The sequence below is a fragment of the Palaemon carinicauda genome, chromosome 28 (assembly GCF_036898095.1).
Source record: "Palaemon carinicauda isolate YSFRI2023 chromosome 28, ASM3689809v2, whole genome shotgun sequence".
Classification (NCBI taxonomy): Eukaryota; Metazoa; Arthropoda; class Malacostraca; order Decapoda; family Palaemonidae; genus Palaemon; species Palaemon carinicauda.
The window spans coordinates 55,197,367-55,214,580 of NC_090752.1; the positions used below are offsets into that span (position 1 = coordinate 55,197,367).

The 17,214-nt window shown below is 42.6% G+C and overlaps 1 protein-coding gene across 1 annotated transcript in view; it reads left to right on the top strand.

Moving 5' to 3' along the window:
- Positions 1–209: 209 nt before the first annotated feature.
- Positions 210–17,214, top strand: part of LOC137621597 (BOS complex subunit NCLN) — a 101,873-nt gene continuing 84,868 nt past the window's right edge. The window contains exon 1 of the mRNA XM_068352009.1: positions 210–504. Within this exon, the coding sequence (XP_068208110.1) occupies positions 336–504 (169 nt within the window). The 5' untranslated portion in view covers positions 210–335. The remainder of the gene's footprint in view (positions 505–17,214) is intronic.

A 17,214-nucleotide genomic window follows, 5' to 3' on the forward strand; every position in this document is an offset into this window, starting at 1 on the left:
AAAGTAACCTAATAATAACAATGATATAAAGAAATTTGATGTATATTTGATTTGATAATTTGATACCTATAATCAAATTTCTGTATGAGAGTAATAAATAATTGAATTGATTATGTTCTCCGTTACGATAACATAAATTTACGGACACTGAACGACAACTTTTATCGCAACGTACGATATTCCATTTGAATCGTCCGGTTACTAAGAATTCGTCTGCAGAAGACGCCAGAAACGACAGGCGGTGTGACACAATCGCAGTGCCAAAGGATTTTCCCCCCCATAACTCCCACTATATATATTTTTTTCTTAGTGTTAACAATACGAGACATTTTAAGATGTGGTGTGACAGTGATATAGTGGAAGTGTTAAGGAACAGCGTGCCGTATTATTTAGTAGTAGCACTACCTCTCCTGATTCTCATATCGCCAGTGCCCGTGGTAGATGCAGCCGCCGAGTTTACTGTTTACCGGCTACAACAGTATGACCTACATGGCTCTGCTCATGGTGAGGCATGGACATTGGTCACACCTTTATATTGTTGAAGGGTTAAAGGCCTGAAATAATTACCTAATCATAATTAAACAGTAATAAAGCCGTGTAGGCTACGTTGCGTAAGAAAGCTATGTTGATGCTTAGCCACGAGTGTCAGCTTGTCAGCATAGGCTAGGTTAGCTGAATTATAATAACCGGTTGGGCTGGCTAAATGATGGATAATGTTATGGCTTTTAATTCCTTGATTGGCTCGTGTTTTATGCAACTCTGATTCTTAATGTCTGGAAAACTATATATTCCCCTTCCCCTTATGTACAGCAATTATGAAGAGTTCCAGTAGGAACACAGTTTTTGATTGGGGGTATTACTCCATTCCATAATGGCTGATAGACATTACTCCAACCAAAACCAATTGTAAAAATATGTAATGTTAGCTCGTGTCTCGTGGGAAACCATAAAACGGAGGAAAAACAGATATGTCGTAACCTAACCATAGCCATCTAACTTGACCTAGGGTGTTGGGTCCTCCTTACTTGCTTACGTCACCCCCATCTAATTCCATAATAAACTTTAAATAGAACTTACTGTAATTCACACTTACCTTAAATACTTACTTCTACTATTGGGAAAGTTTGGAAACTAAGCAGGAGCTACCTGTGACTTTCGTTCGGACCGGGCTGAACTTAGAAAATATTGCTATGGTAAAGGTAAAATATAATATTTAAAATGATAAAATAACCTCATATTATGGTACATCGGATCATAGTAAAGAACATCTTCCCCATAAGGAAAAACGATTTGGCTAGTAATAAGAAAGATATCTCCCTGTCCCTATGAACTACATTCACCTCCAGATTTTACAAAAAAAAAATTCCCATTTTGCTCCTTTTGTCATTTTGGCACGTACCCCAGAAGCCTCCTTCCACCCAGTAGTTCAGAAAAAACATTGATAGGTGGTGCTTCTGTCGTAAGTTTCTTGTTCGAACAGAATAAAGGGCCCAATGTTTTTATATTCTAAACCTCTTTTTCAATATTGGAGTATACAGTATGATTATAGCTTTTTTTAGTCTGATAATGGGAAATGGAAGCCAAGTCCATGTTCAAATAGAGTTCGGAGCACCAAGCTACAACTCACCCCTTTGTTAAGTTTGTATAATTGATAATTAATGCCAAAATAACTATCCCACGGGGCTAATGGGTGTAGTGAAACATGTTCCGCTTGCCAGAACATGGGAACAATGAAATAGTTTAATCGCAAACAAAATGAGGTATGGCAGAACATAAACCAATAAATCTTTAGCTCAATTATGTAAGGAGGTATTTGTAATATCCTGAACACTGCTATGAACGACTCCATAGAAAAGGGGGGGGGGGGATCACGTTTTCATGCATCCAGAAGTTTTGCAAACAAAAGCTCTAGTGTTTCATTACAATTACTCTTTTGATTATAGTAACTTTTTATTACAATGACTGTTTTGATTTATAATAATGACTGGAAGAAACAACAAAGTTTAAAAGAAGTTTATTTAAATATACAATAAGACTGATACATGGTATATTTTAAGGAGTTTCGAACATAATTGATGACGATACCTAGCGCAAAGCCATAGCATTTCAGCTATGGTAGTCGACCTACCATAATTAAAAACTTATGTTTCTGACAGAAATCATTATCAAAAATATTTAAAACACCTCAAATACACTAGACATTAGTCTTATTTTCTACAAACTGTTTATTGCACTTTTCTATAAGTATACCATTTTAATTGATTCAAAACATTAGGTAATGATAATGTCAAGAGAAAAAGATAGAGCGTCCCATGAAGAACTTATTAGTAGCAGGCATGAGCAATAAGTCACCATCTCCATACAAACATCAATGAATAGCTTGAAACTGGTACTGATTACATTTTTGTCAAGGTACCCAAAGAAGCTTGAACGAGGGGTTAAGACAGCACTGGTACCATTTGCCTGAATAGAGGAGCAGTGATATTGTGTATTTACGAGCTATGGCAGAGCAAAATCCATTTGACGGACGTGGTATAAAATACAGGACAGTATAGGTAATTATGATACTTTAATCTCCCGTCACGTACATGAATAATATATTTATCCAATGGGTTATCTTGTGTTTGTTATGCATTTCTGACAATTACTTTTGCTGGAAATCACTTGTTGTTGGTGTCCCCCACCCAAAACCCTGGTTTCCTTCTGGGATCCCCTATACAGTAATAGTTTTTATAGGGGCTGTAGGAAAAATTATGAACGGCTGGTTTGACCCCAATATTCATGATTAGAAATAGATAAAACACAAGATAGTAGGTAGGAAGGCTATATGGTTCATGTACTTGGCTAGATATTTAAGTATCATCCTGTATATTTTTCAATCTGATTAATAATGGGATCCACTTTGTTTGTTCTGATAGATGGTGTAAGGTTCGGATAAATTTAGCCGTATTCAGTCTTGCAAATGCCCTATTTTACCAGCAGCTATTCAACTGTACAGTACTGTACATCACTGTGTACGAATTTAATAAGTCTCTCTCATTAGTAATGCTGAGTAGCAATTGGTGTCTATGAACTCTGGGAAGTCTTCAAAGTGTCAAAAAGGAAAGATTGGAAGAGTATGAATTAACAATAAAAGTGCAACTCCATTTTTGGCTTATGAACTTTGAAAAATTCATCTTGTTCCAATTTGTAAATGTATCATCACTGCAGTAATTAGTCCTTACTCTCTTCATTAATGATTGTTTTGTTAATCTTGTAATCTCTGTCATATAGGTCAGAGCCTTTATACTCGCATTACTTCATGTTTTTAAACATAGGACTTACCCGGTAGTTATATATATAGCTTACGTCCCCGACGTCAACGGCAGAAAATTCGAAACTCGCGCCAATCACCGATTGGACAGCCAGGTGTACCACCCCTGCGCCCTAGCGAGGTACCTAGGAACCATTCCAGGAACCCTCATATATTCCCTGCTGTGCTAGCGGCAAGATGTTGGATTTTTCACTCGCTGTAACCTGTATTTTTAAATATTTAACTTAGCCGGTGAATATATAATAGCTGCTACTCAGCGGCTCGACAGAAAACACACTCAAAAAACTCGCGAGCGATCGCTATGAAGGTTGCGGGTGTGCCCACCAGCGCCAACTATCGGCCAGATACCACTCTTGCATGTAAACAAACCCTTCAATTCTTCTCTGTCGACCTTGACGACAAGACGTATCATTACTCGCTGTAGTACCTGGAGTTTTATCAACATATTTGGTGAAGTACTTCATTTTGGTTTGAACTCGTTTTTGGATAGATTTAATTTTTGATGGATTGTTTTTTTGGACTTTCTTTGACTTTTAAATGGCCGACCCTTCCCTTAGTACGGAAGTGTGTTTTAGGCTTTTAGCAATTATCTTATCACGTTATAAATTAATTATAGATTTTCCTCTATATATTTTATATCTCAACCGCCTTTATTAGGCCTCTTCGATTAGCTTTCCATTTATAATAAACATCAAGATAAATTTTAATGATTTGTTTATATGCGACCTTTCCTGAGAGTAGGCGGTCCTAACTTGGAAACCGAAGTTAAACAACGTTGAGCCCTTTCAATCGTAAATAACTTTTACAGAGCTAATGATTTAAAACTTATTAAATGAACATTTTTTAGTAGATATTTTATGAAAGATTTTCTTTGAATAGTCTTCGTACTGTTTCAAAGATGAACTAACGTTTAGTTTATTTATGCTACGCAGTTTGCGCTCTATCGTTACGATAGAGAGAGAGTATCACGGTTTCACTTTACAGAAAGAGTAAATCGATTCTGACGTTTTGTTCATTCTTCTTTCAAAGCTTAAATGTTTTAAATTCTATTTTAAAGGAACTTTTTAATTGAAAAACCTTTCAGTTTTTTCCTTTGGTCAAATAACCTGTTTATTGACGAAACGTAAGTGGGCTCTTCTCTTCGGTGCGAAATCAAGAGAGAGAGAGAGAGATAGAGACGGAGAGAGAGAGAGGAGAGAGAACGTTCCGATCTTTATTCTCGTCCCAAGCGAGTAACGTTGTTCTCGAGTTACTCTCGTCCCTAGTCTCTGTACGGGGAGAAAGGATAAAACGTTTTTAGTTTTTGTTCTATTCCCAAGGCACTGTACGGTGAGAGATTGAAAACGTAGTTTTGAATGAGCTAGTGTCTAGTCTCTTTCCCAGCCACTGATCTTTTTATCTTAAAATATGTTTACTGTTTTTTGCTTGTATTAATGTGCTTACATTTTACGACTGATTTCGCAATTATAACCTTTTGATGAGGGTAGAATTGCGTGCTTCAGGTAGAAATCAGTTTTATTCATACCTAATGTGAATTGTTAAAAAATTCGATTTCAGTGAAATAAGTGCAAAACAGAAAATCGTAGTGATAAAGTGATATTGCGCAACACAGTGTTGCGACCGAGGGTTCGTCTGTTCGTGCCTGTCGTTCGCCTAGTCCGAGACCTCTTGCAAGCTCCCAAGCCCAGGGGAGAAGTAATGTCGTACGACTTATGGGTTCGAGAGGCCTTGATCAGCGAACAGACGTTCCCTCTATGGTATCAGGCGTATCTCACCAAGATCACCCCTACCATAAGGCGAGAGAGACGATTTTCTCCTCGTCATCCGAAGGCTTTTCGCATAAGAAACCGTGGAACAAGGTTTCGAGGCCCTTTAAGCGAAAGTCAGTCCTTTCAGGACAGGTCCAGCGTCCTGGTTTTAACTATTAGGACAGCTCTGACCCTATGCAGTCATCGGAAGACTGCTCGCCGCCTAAACAAAAGCGTAACACAGGCTCCGAGAGTCTTTTTGTAGGCAAGGTTTTGCAGTCACAGACGTTACCCTCGTCTCTTACCGCAACCATTCCCGTTGATCCTAAATGGGTTGTACGGCAAGACATGCAGAATAAGCTTGCCTCTCTTATGGAAGACTATTCTGCCGATAAGGTTCACGTTGATCCTAGCCGTTTATCTCATCGAGATCCTGGCCTTCAGCCGCCCAAACGAACCTTTGTGCGTCCTGTTGACGTTGGCGTAGCTAAGTCACGTCAGTCACGATATGTAGAGCCTCACTCGATGCGGTCACGTGTTGATTTTCAGCCGCATTTGGACGTTAGGCCGCTTCCTAATGCTCCTGTTGACGTTCAGGACGTTCGCCAACCAGCGGAGTTGACTTGTTTTGACGCTGAGCGTCAACTACCGCAGTCTAGAGTTGTTTTGACTGCTCAGACTAGGCAGTCAAAACAGTCTCGAGTGGACGCCGAGCGTCCTCCCGCACCTGTTGTTGTTGACAGTTCACAGACTGTTAAGCAGTTACATGACGTTGCGTCCTGGTCCGCTACTAATGCACCAGTGCGTGTGGACTCTGCTTGTAAAGCATTGCCACCACGGTAGGTCTCTCCCTTGCTTGAGACTCGGCTATTGTCGGACAAGGTTCCTTCAGATGAGGAAGTTGCTGTTCTCCCTCCTACTGATATTCCCTTGAGGACTCTGTCAGACGGAGAGGAGCCTAAAGCTGCTTAGCCTCCTATGGACTTTAAATAAATCATGCTGATTTTTAAGGATCTTTGTCCGGATCTTTTTGTAACTGCTGCTCCTCGTTCGCCTTAACGTCAGAGTTTACACTAGGCCTAGCTACTTCGAAGCCGTTGTTTTATAAGCTAGTGCTCTCTCGCTCTTCTAAGAGAGCTTTACGTTTGCTGGGCGACTGGTTTATCACCAGGAGGAGTTTGGGGGAGACAGCCTTTGCTTTCCCTACTTTTAAGCTGGCTTATAGAGCGAGAGTCTGATATGACACGAGAGAAGTTCTCGGCTTGGGAGTTCCTGCCTCTGCCCAGATAGACTTCTCAAACCTCATAGACTCTCCCTGGCGCCTGGCCATGAGACGCTCCAAGATTTTATGGTCGACTTCAGAGCTATTTTCGAGCGTTTGAAGTTTTGCTGTACAATTATGTCATGCATAAACAAGGCTTTCAGGGATGGCTCCAATGATCTGACAGCCACGTTCTCTGCAGGAACAAGTCCCTCAGGGATGGCTCCAATGATCTGGCAGCCATGTTCACTGCAGGAGTACGTAAGAGGCAAGTGCGCTCAATGTGTTCATTGTCAAGACAAACTTCACGATGAAGTCTACCAGGCTGTCTTGACAGCATTTATGGAAGGCGACTGGATGGTCTCTCTCGACCTTCAGGAGGCATACTTCCACATTCCTATACTGTACACCCGGATTCCCAACCGTTTCTGAGGTTTGCTTACAGGAATGTGGGGTACCAGTTTCGAGCCCTGTGCTTTGGCCTCAGTCCTGCTCCTCTCGTGTTTACGAGGCTCATGAGGAATGTGGCAAAATCCCTCCATCTATCGGGGATCCGAGCCTCCCTGTACTTGGACGACTGGCTTCTCAGAGCATCGTCCAGTCTTCGCTGTCTGCAGGATCTACATTGGACGTTGAGTCTGGCCAGGGAGTTGGGACTTTTGGTCAACCTAAAAGTCCCAACTGATCCCATCCCAGATTATTCTATATTTGGGGATGGAGATTCGCAGTCCAGTTTTTTTTTTCGGGCTTTTCCGTCTGCCACCGAATAGAACAAGCCCTGCTCGAAGTCCAGCTAATGCTGAAAAGAAAACGTTTGTTCAGTCAGGAGTTGGAACAGTCTCGTAGGGACTCTCTCATCCCTGGAGCAGTTTGTCTCACTAGGGAGACTACACCTTCTGCCTCTCCAGTTCCATCTAGCCTCTCACTGGAACTAGGACAAGACGTTAGAGACGGTATCATTCCCAGTCTCCGAACCAGTAAAGGCATGCCTGAAATGGTGGGACAGCAATATCAGTCAGAGAGGGACTATCCCTAGCAGTCAAGAACCCAAACCACGTGTTGTTCTCAGACGCGTCGGATTTGGGTTGGGGTGCGACCCTGGACGGTCGGGAATGCTCGGGTCTGTGGACCTCAAGTCAGAAGAGCATGCACATCAACGGCAAGGAGCTATTAGCAGTCCACTTGGCCTTGATGATATTCGAAAGCTTCTTCGAAACTAAGTGGTAGAGGTCAACTCAGACAACACCACAACTTTGGCGTACATCTCCAAGCAAGGAGGCACACACTCCTTCACGCTGCTCGAGATCGCAAGGGACCTTCTCTTATGGTCAAGAAATCGAGGCATCTCCCTGTTGACGAGATTCATCCAGGGGGACTTGAACGTCTTGGCAGACTTGTCTCAGTCGGAGGGGTCAGGTGATACCCACGGAATGGACCCTCCACAAGGACGTGGGCAAGAGTCTTTGGGCTACTTGGGGTCAACCCACCATAGACCTCTTTGCCTCCTCGTTGACCAAAAGGTTACCAATCTATTGCTCTCCAGTCCTAGATACAGAAGCAATCCACATAGACGCGTTTCTACTGGATTGGTCTCTTCTGGACTTATATGCATTCCCACCATTCAAGATAGTCAACAAGGTACTGCAGAAGTTTGCCTCTCACGAAGGGACAAGGTTGACGTTGGTTGCTACCCTCTGGCCCGCGAGAGTGGTTCACCGAGGTACTTCAATGGCTGGTAGACTTTCCAAGAAGTCTTCCTCTAAGGGTAGATCTGTTACGTCAGCCCCACGTAAAGAATGTCCATCAAAGCCTCCCCGCTCTTCGTCCGACTTCCTGCAGACTATCGAAAGACTCTCAAGAGCTCGAGGCTTTTCGAAGGAGGCAGCTAGTGCGATTGCAAGAGCGAGGAGAGCTTCTACCATTAGAGTATACCAGTCGAAGTGGGAAGTCTTTTGAGACTGGTGCAAGTCAGCATCTGTGTCCTCGTCCAGTACCCCTGTAGCCCAAATCGCAGATTTTCTTCTACATCTGAGAAAGGTTCGCTCCCTTTCAGCTCCCACGATTAAGGGCTACAGGAGCATGTTGGCTTCGGTCTTTCGACATAGAGGCTTAGATCTTTCCAACAATAAAGATCTCCAAGATCTCCTTAAGTCTTTCGAGACCTCTAAGGAACGTCGTTTGGCAACTCCTGGATGGAACTTAGACGTGGTCATAAGGTTCCTCATGTCAGACAGGTTTGAGCCATTACATTCGGCCTCCCTGAAGGATCTCACCCTCAAGACACTTTTCCTAATGTGCTTGGCTTCGGCTAAAAGGGTCAGTGAACTTCATGCCTTCAGTAAGAACATCGGTTTTTTCTACAGAAAAAGCCACTTGTTCACTTCAACTTGGTTTCCTGGCCAAAAAATGAACTGCCTTCTCGTCCTTGGCCTAAATCTTTTGATATTCCTTGCTTATCAGAGATCGTAGGCAACGAACTGGAAAGAGTATTATGTCCTGTTAGAGCTCTTAAGTTCTATTTAGCTCGTACTAAGTCATTACGAGGTAATTCTGAGGCATTATGGTGCTCAGTTAAGAAACCATCATTGCCTATGTCAAAGAATGCTTTGTCATATTTTATCAGATTTTTTAATACGAGAAGCTCATTCTCACTTGAATGAGAAAGACCGATGTTTGCTTAAGGTTAAGACGCACGAAGTTAGAGCTATAGCAACCTCCGTGGCCTTCAAGCAAAATAAATCTCTGCAAAGTATTATGGACGCGACTTTTTGGAGAAGCAAGTCAGTGTTCGCGTCATTTTACTTAAAAGATGTCCAGACTCTTTACGAGGACTGCTACACACTGGGTCCATTCGTTGCAGCGAGTGCAGTAGTGGGTGAGGGTTCTACCACTACATTACCCTAATTCCAATATCCTTTTTAATCTGTCTCTTGAAATGTTTTTTTAATATTGTTTTTTGGGCTGTACGGAAGGCTAAGAAGCCTTTCGCATTCTTGTTGATTTGGCGGGTGGTCAAAGTCATTTCTTGAGAGCGCCCAGATTAGGGGTTTGATGAGGTCCTGTTAGTATGGGTTGCAACCCTTTATACTTCAGCTCCTGGGAGTCTTTCAGCATCCTAAGAGGATCGCTGGGCTTCGTGAGGAAGACAGACTTACAAGGCAGAGTAATCGTCTAAGTCAACTTCCTTACCAGGTACCTATATATTTTGGTTTTGTTATATTGATAACTGTCAAAAACTCTTAGCTTATACGCTGTAAACTTAATTATCTCTGGTCTCTACCCACCGCCTTGGGTGTGAATCAGCTATTATATATTCACCGGCTAAGTTAAATATTTAAAAATGATATTTTAATTATAAAATAAATTTTTGAATATATAAATTAAAGGCCCTCCCTTCCTCCCCAATAGAGACGCAGCGGGACGAGAAGAATTGAAGGGTTTGTTTACATGCAAGAGTGGTATCTGGCCGATAGTTGGCGCTGGTGGGCACACCCGCAACCTTCATAGCGATCGCTCGCGAGTTTTTTGAGTGTGTTTTCTGTCGAGCCGCTGAGTAGCAGCTATTATATATTCACCGGCTAAGTATATTCAAAAATTTATTTTATAATTAAAATATCATATTACAGTTATTTTGGTGATGTACAATTTATTTTTAACCTTCGCTGGTTGGATTTTGTTTTTACTGAGTGATAGTGCTTTAACTAAGTTTGTATCTTAACAGAGGTAGGAATGGGAGTTTTTTCCCCCTACTGTAAAACTAACGAACCTACTCTTTTAAACATGATGACGGAGATCGTTCCACCATCTCTATGACGTCATAATCGTGTGACGTAAGCAACATAGTACAGTACTACGTTATATGTTGCGTAATAATTTTCTTTTGCTTTTTCTTGTAAATAATGAAAAGGAAGTCTAACTTATAATAAGTATTTAACTTTTAATATAAAAGATTATATTAATTTTTAAGAAAATATTTGTCTTTCTAGTATTCGTTATTTTAATCATCGATACTATTTTCAAAGATTAAATAGAACTAGCGTATTGTTAATTTTCGCTGCGTAGTCCTCATGAAAATACGATGCAGTTCCAACAATTCTTGATATCGTTGTTTATTTTCTTTCGATGTTGGGATTCTATTATTATTTGTATATTCACATATATGTTCCAATTGTAAAGTGTAGCAATCCACTATTTTCAATATTTAACTTAGCCGGTGATTATAATAGCTGCAACTCTGTTGCTCGACAGAAAACTCTAAGGTAAAATTCGCCAGCGATCGCTACACAGGTTGCGGGTGTGCCCACCAGCGCCATCTGTCGTCCAGATACCCAGTACTCAATGTAAACAAAGAACCCAATTTTCTCTCTGTCGTGCTCCCGACAAGACGTGCTTATTCGCTGTTACTAAACTGGATTTGTTTTCACAACTAATTGGTGAAGTACACTATTCTAGTTTTGAGCTTTCGCTATGCAGGTGTTTTATCTTCATCTTAAATCTTGAACTCGTTTTGGATAGATTTAATTATGGTGACAAAGAGAGTATGGACTTTCTTTCACTTTTAAATGGCCGACCCTTCCCTTAGCGGAAGTGTGTTTAGGCTTTTAGTAATTATATCACGTTATAGATTTTCCTCTATATATTTTATATCTCTCCGCCTTTATTAGGCCTCTTCGATTAACTTTCCATTTATTATAAACTTATAAAAATAATTTTAATGTTTTGTTTATATAGACCTTTCCTGAGAGTAGGCGGTCCTAACTTGGAAACCGAAGTTAATCAACGTTGAGCCCTTTATATCGTAATTAGCTTTTAAAGAGCTAAGGATTTAAAACTTTTTAAATGTAATATTTTATGAAAGAATTTCTTTGATAGTCTTCGTACTGTTTTCAAAGATGAACTAACGTTTAGTTTATTTATGCTACGCAGTTGTTGACGTTCAGGACGTTCAACATGCGCTCTATCGTTACGATAGAGAGAGAGTGTATCACGGTTTCACTTTGCAGTAAGAGTAAATCGATTCTGACGTTTTGTTCATTCTTTCTTAGCTTAAATGTTTTAAATTCTATTTTAAAGGAACTTTTTATTTGAAAAACCTTTCAGTTTTTTCCTTTAGTCAAATAACATGTTTTTTTGACAAAATATAATTGGGCTCTTCTCTTAGGTGCGAAATCAAGAGAGAAAGAGAGAGAGAGAGAAAGAGACGGAGGGAGAGAGAGGAGAGAAAACGTTCCGTTCAAGCGGGTAACGTTGTTCTCGTGTTACTCTCGTCCCTAGTCGCTGTACGGGGAGGAAGGATAAAACGTTTTAGTTTTTTATTCTCGTCCCCAGGCTATGTGCGGTGAGAGATTGAAAACGTAGTTATATGAACTAGTGTATAGTCTCTTTCCCAGCCACTGATTTTTTTTTTTTATCTTAAAATATGTTTTCTGTTGTTTGCTGGTATTAATGAGCTTGCATTATACGACTGATTTCGCAATTACTACCTTTTAATGAAGGGTAGAATTGCGTGTTTCAGGTAGAAATCAGTAAAAATTTCAGTGAAATAAGTGCAAAACAGAAAATCGAAGTGATAAAGTGATATGCGCAAAGTGTTACAGTGTTGCGTCCGAGGGTTTGTCTGTTCGTGCCTGTCGTTCACCTAGTCCGGGACCTCTTACATGCTCCCAAGCCCAGGGGAGAAGTAATGTCAAACGACTTATGGGGTCGAGAGGCCTTGACCAACGAACAGACGTTTTCCCTCTATGGTATCGGGTGTATCTTACCAAGATCTCCCCTACCATAAGACGAGAGAGACGTTGTTTCTCCTCGTCATCCGAAGGCTTTTCGCATAAGAAACCTGTCACAAGGTTTCGAAGCCCTTAAGCGAAAGTCAGTTCTTTCAGGACAGGTCCATCGTCCTGGTTACAACCATTAGGACAGCTCTGACCCTATGCAGTCATCGGATAACTGCTCGCCGCCTAACAAAAGCGTAACACAGACTCCGAGAGTCTTTTTTTGTAGGCAAAGTGTTGCGGTCACAGACGTTACCCTCGTCTCTTACCACAACCATTTCCGTTGATCCTTAATGGGTTGTATGGCAAGACATGCAGTATATGCTTGCCTCCCTTATGGAAGACTATTCTGCCGATTAGTCCGTTGAGTCTAGCCGTTTATCTCATCGATATCCTGGCTTTCAGCCAACCTAACGTTCCTTTGTGCTTACTGTTGACGTTGGCGTAGCTTAGTCACGTCAGTCAGGTTGTTTAGAACCACACTGGATGCGGTCTTGTGTGGTTTTTCAGCCGCATTTGGACGTTAGGCCACTTGCTGAGGCTCCTGTTGACGTTCAAGACGTTCACTAACAATCGGAGTTGACTTGTTTTGACGCTGTGCGTCAACCTCCGCATTCTAGAGTTGTTTTGACTGCTCAGTCTAGGCAGTCAAAGCAGTCTCGAGTGGACGCTGTGCGTCCTCACGCACCTGTTGTGGTTGACAGTTCAGTTGTTGACAGTTCACAGACTGTCAAGCAGTTACATGACGTTGCGTTCTGGTCCGCTACTAATGCACCAGTGAGTGTGGACTCTGCTTGTAAAGCATTGCCACCAAGGTAGGTCTCTCCCTTGCTTGAGACTCAGCTTTTATCGGACAAGGTTCCTGTAGATGAGGAAGTTGCTGTTCCCCCTCCTACTGATATTCCCTTGAGGACTCTGTCAGATGGAGAGGAGCCTAAAGCTGCTTAGCCTCCTATGGACTTTAATTAAATCATGATGATTTTTTTAAGGATCTTTGTCCGGATCTTTTTGTAACTGCTGCTCCTCGTTCGCCTAAACGTCAGAGCTTACACTAGGCCTAGCTACTTCGAAGCCGTTGTTTTTAAGCTAGTGCTCTCTCGCTCTCCTAGAGAGCTTTACGTTGGCTAGGCGACTGGTTTTTCACCAGGAGGAGTTTGGGGGATACAGCCTTTGCTTTCCCTTCTTTTAAACTGGTTTATAGAGCGAGAGTCTGATATGACACGAGAGAAGTTCTCGGCTTGGGAGTTCATGCCTCTGCCCAGATAGACTTCTCAATTCTCGTAGACTCTCCCTGGCGCCTGGCCAGGAGACGCTCCAAGTTGTTTACAGGTCAACTTCACAGCTGTTTTCGAGCCTTTGAAGTTTTGCTGTACAATTATGTCACGCATAACAAGGCTTTCAGGGATGGTAAACGGTACCGCCTCAGTCGCTAACCCCGTCTGTTGCCACACCTGCTCCCGTAGACCCTAAATGGGCTTTACTGCAAGACATGCAGTCCAAGCTTGCGTCCTTGATAGAGGACTTTATTGCGGAGAAGGTTGCTACCGAACCTTCTGGCCAACAACCTTCCAACCGGTCGGTTGTGCACCCTGTTGACGCTGAGGTAACCTACTCGCGTCTGCCAGTTGAGGTGGTTCCTCCACCGATGCGACCCAGTGTGGGTTGCCAGCCGCACGTTGACGTTAAGCGACGCTCGGAGGTGGTTGTTGACGTTCAGGACGTTCAACAACCAGCAGAGGTGACTTGTTTTGACGCAGTGCGTCAACCTCAGCAACCCGGTAGGGTGTTGACTGCACAACCCAGACGGTCTAGACAGTCTCGGGTTGACGCTGTGCTTCCTCGCGCACCCATGGTTGTTGACAGTTCATAGACTGTGCAGCAGTTCCATGATATTGCGTCCGGCTCCGTCACGCATCCACCAGTGCGACCGGACTCAGCGAGCCAGACGTTGCCCACTCCGTTGCCGTTTCCTCATCAGTTTTCGGATGAGGAACCCTCTGATGAGGACGTTGCTGAACAACAAGACGATCAGCCCCCAGAATAGATCAAGCCCTGCTATCCATCCAGAAGATGCTGAAGAAGGAACGCTGCTCAGTCAGGCTGTGGATGAGTCTGGTAGGGACGCTGTCATCCGTGGAACAATTTGTGTCACTAGGAAGACTACACCTCCGTCCTCTTCAATACCATCTAGCTTTTCACTGGAAAAAGGACAAGACGCTAGAAGCGGTCTCGATCCCGGTTTCCGAAAAGATAGTCTTGTCTGACATGGTGGAAGGACAATATTAACCTAAGAGAGGGTCTTCCCCTGGCTGTTCAGACTCCCAACCACGTTCTCTTCTCGGACGCATCGGACGTGGGCTGGGGCGCGACACTAGACGGTCGGGAATGCTCAGGACTGTGGAACTCGAGTCAGAGGAGCATGCATATCAACTGCAAGGAGCTGTTGGCAGTACATCTGGCCTTGAAAAGCTTCAAGTCTCTCCTTCGAGGTAAAGTGGTGGAAGTTAACTCGGACATCACCACGGCCTTGGCGTACATCTCCAAACAAGGAGGTACCCACTCACTGACGTTGTACGAGATCACAAGGGACCTGCTCATCTGGTCAAAAGGTCAAGACATCTCCCTAGTAACGAGGTTCATCCAAGGCGACTTGAACGTCATAGCAGATTGTCTCAGTCGGAAAGGGCAAGTAATTCCAACCGAATGGACCCTCCACAAGGATGTGTGCAAGAGACTTTGGGCCACTTGGGGTAAAACCATCCATAGATCTCTTTGCAACCTCGCTGACCAAGAGGCTTCCAATCTATTGCTCTCCAGTCCCGGACCCAGCAGCAATACATATAGATGCTTTCCTCCTAGATTGGTCACATCTGGATCTCTACGCATTCCCACCATTCAAGATTGTCAACAAGGTACTGCAGAAGTTCGCCTCTCACGAAGGGACAAGGTTGACGTTAGTTGCTTCCCTCTGGCCCGCGAGAGAATGGTTCACCGAGATACTTCGATGGTTAGAAGACGTTCCCAGTAGTCTTCCTCTAAGGGTAGACCTTCTACGTCAGCCACACGTAAAGAAGGTACTCCAAAGCCTCCACGCTCTTCGTCTGACTGCCTTCAGACTATCGAAAGACTCTCGAGAGCTAGAGGCTTTTCGAAGGAAGCAGCCAGTGCGATTGCTAGAGCAAGGAGAGCTTCTTCCATTAGAGTCTACCAATCGAAGTGGGAAGTCTTCCGAGTCTGGTGCAAGTCAGTTTCTGTATCCTCGACCAGTACCTCTGTAGCTCAAATAGCTGTTTTTCTCTTATACCTGAGAAAAGGACGATCCCTTTCAGCTCCCACTATCAAGGGCTACAGAAGCATGTTGGCATCGGTCTTCCGGCATAGAGGCTTAGATCTTTCCAAACATAAAGATCTGCAAGACCTCCTTAAGTCTTTTGAGACCACCAAGGAGCGTCGTTTGGCTACCCCTGGATGGAATTTAGACGTGGTACTAAGATTCTTCATATCAGACAGGTTGGAGCCGTTACAATCAGCCTCCCTGAAAGATCTCACTCTTAAGACTCTTTTCCTGGTATGCTTAGCCTCGGCTAAAAGAGTCAGTGAGATTCATGCCTTCAGCAAGAACATAGGATTTTCGTCAGAAAAAGCCACTTGTTCGCTACAACTTGGTTTTCTAGCCAAAAATGAGCTGCCTTCTATGGCCTTGGCCTAAATCTTTCGATATCCCCAGCTTATCGGAGATCGTAGGCAATGAACTAGAAAGAGTCTTATGCCCTGTTAGAGCTCTTAAGTTCTATTTAAAGCGTACTAAACCTTTACAAGGCCAATCTGAAGCTTTATGGTGTTCAGTTAAGAAACCATCCTTGCCTTTGTCAAAGAATGCTTGGTCAGACTTTATCAGATTGTTAATACGAGAAGCTCATTCACATCTGAGTGAGGAAGACCGAACTTTGCTTAAGGTGAAGACGCACGAAGTTAGAGCTGTAACAACTTCCGTGGCCTTTAAGCAAAATATATCTCTGCAAAGTATAATGGACGCAACCTATTGGAGAAGCAAGTCAGTGTTCGCGTCATTTTACTTGAAAGATGTCCAGTCTCTTTACAAGAACTGCTACACACTGGGACCATTCGTAGCAGCGAGTGCAGTAGTGGGTGAGGGCTCAACCACTACAATTCCCTAATTCCATAACCTTTTTAATCTTTCTCTTGAAATGTTTTTATTGTTGTTTTTGGGTTGTCCGGAAGGCTAAGAAGCCTTTCGCATCCTGGTTGATTTGGCGGGTGGTCAAAGTCATTTCTTGAGAAGCGCCTAGATTAGGGGTTTTGATGAGGTCCTGTTGTATGGGTTGCAACCCTTGATACTTCAGATCCTAGGGGTCGATCAGCATCCTAAGAGGATCGCGAGGCTCCGTAAGGAAGACGTACTTAAAAAGGCAGAGTAATTGTTCAAGTCGACTTCCTTACCAGGTACCTATTTATTTTGTTTTTGTTATTTTGATAACTTCTAAAATGAAATAAAAATTCTTAGCTCATGATAATGTAAACATATTTTGCTGGTCTCTACCCACCCCCCTGGGTGTGAATCAGCTATTATAATCACCGGCTAAGTTAAATATTGAAAAATGTTATTTTTATAATAAAATAAATTTTTGAATATACTTACCTGGTGATTATAAATTAAAGGACCCTCCCTTCCTCCCCAATAGAGACGCAGTGGGACGAGGAGAAAATTGAGTTCTTTGTTTACATTGAGTACTGGGTATCTGGACGACAGATGGCGCTGGTGGGCACACCCGCAACCTGTGTAGCGATCGCTGGCGAATTTTACCTTAGAGTTTTCTGTCGAGCAACAGAGTTGCAGCTATTATAATCACCGGGTAAGCATATTCAAAAATTTATTTTATTATAAAAATAACATTTTTGGAAACCCCTCAAGATTTAAGCGTTGTTTACATAGATATATATACGTTATTGCGATATCTGTTAATTTTAATAATAACAAATCACTATTTTTGGGAACCTTTAAGAATTAAGGGTTGTTTACATTTATTTATATATGTTATTCCTATATCTGTTCATTTGAATCGTATAACATGTAATTTTCAATATTAAACTTACCCGATA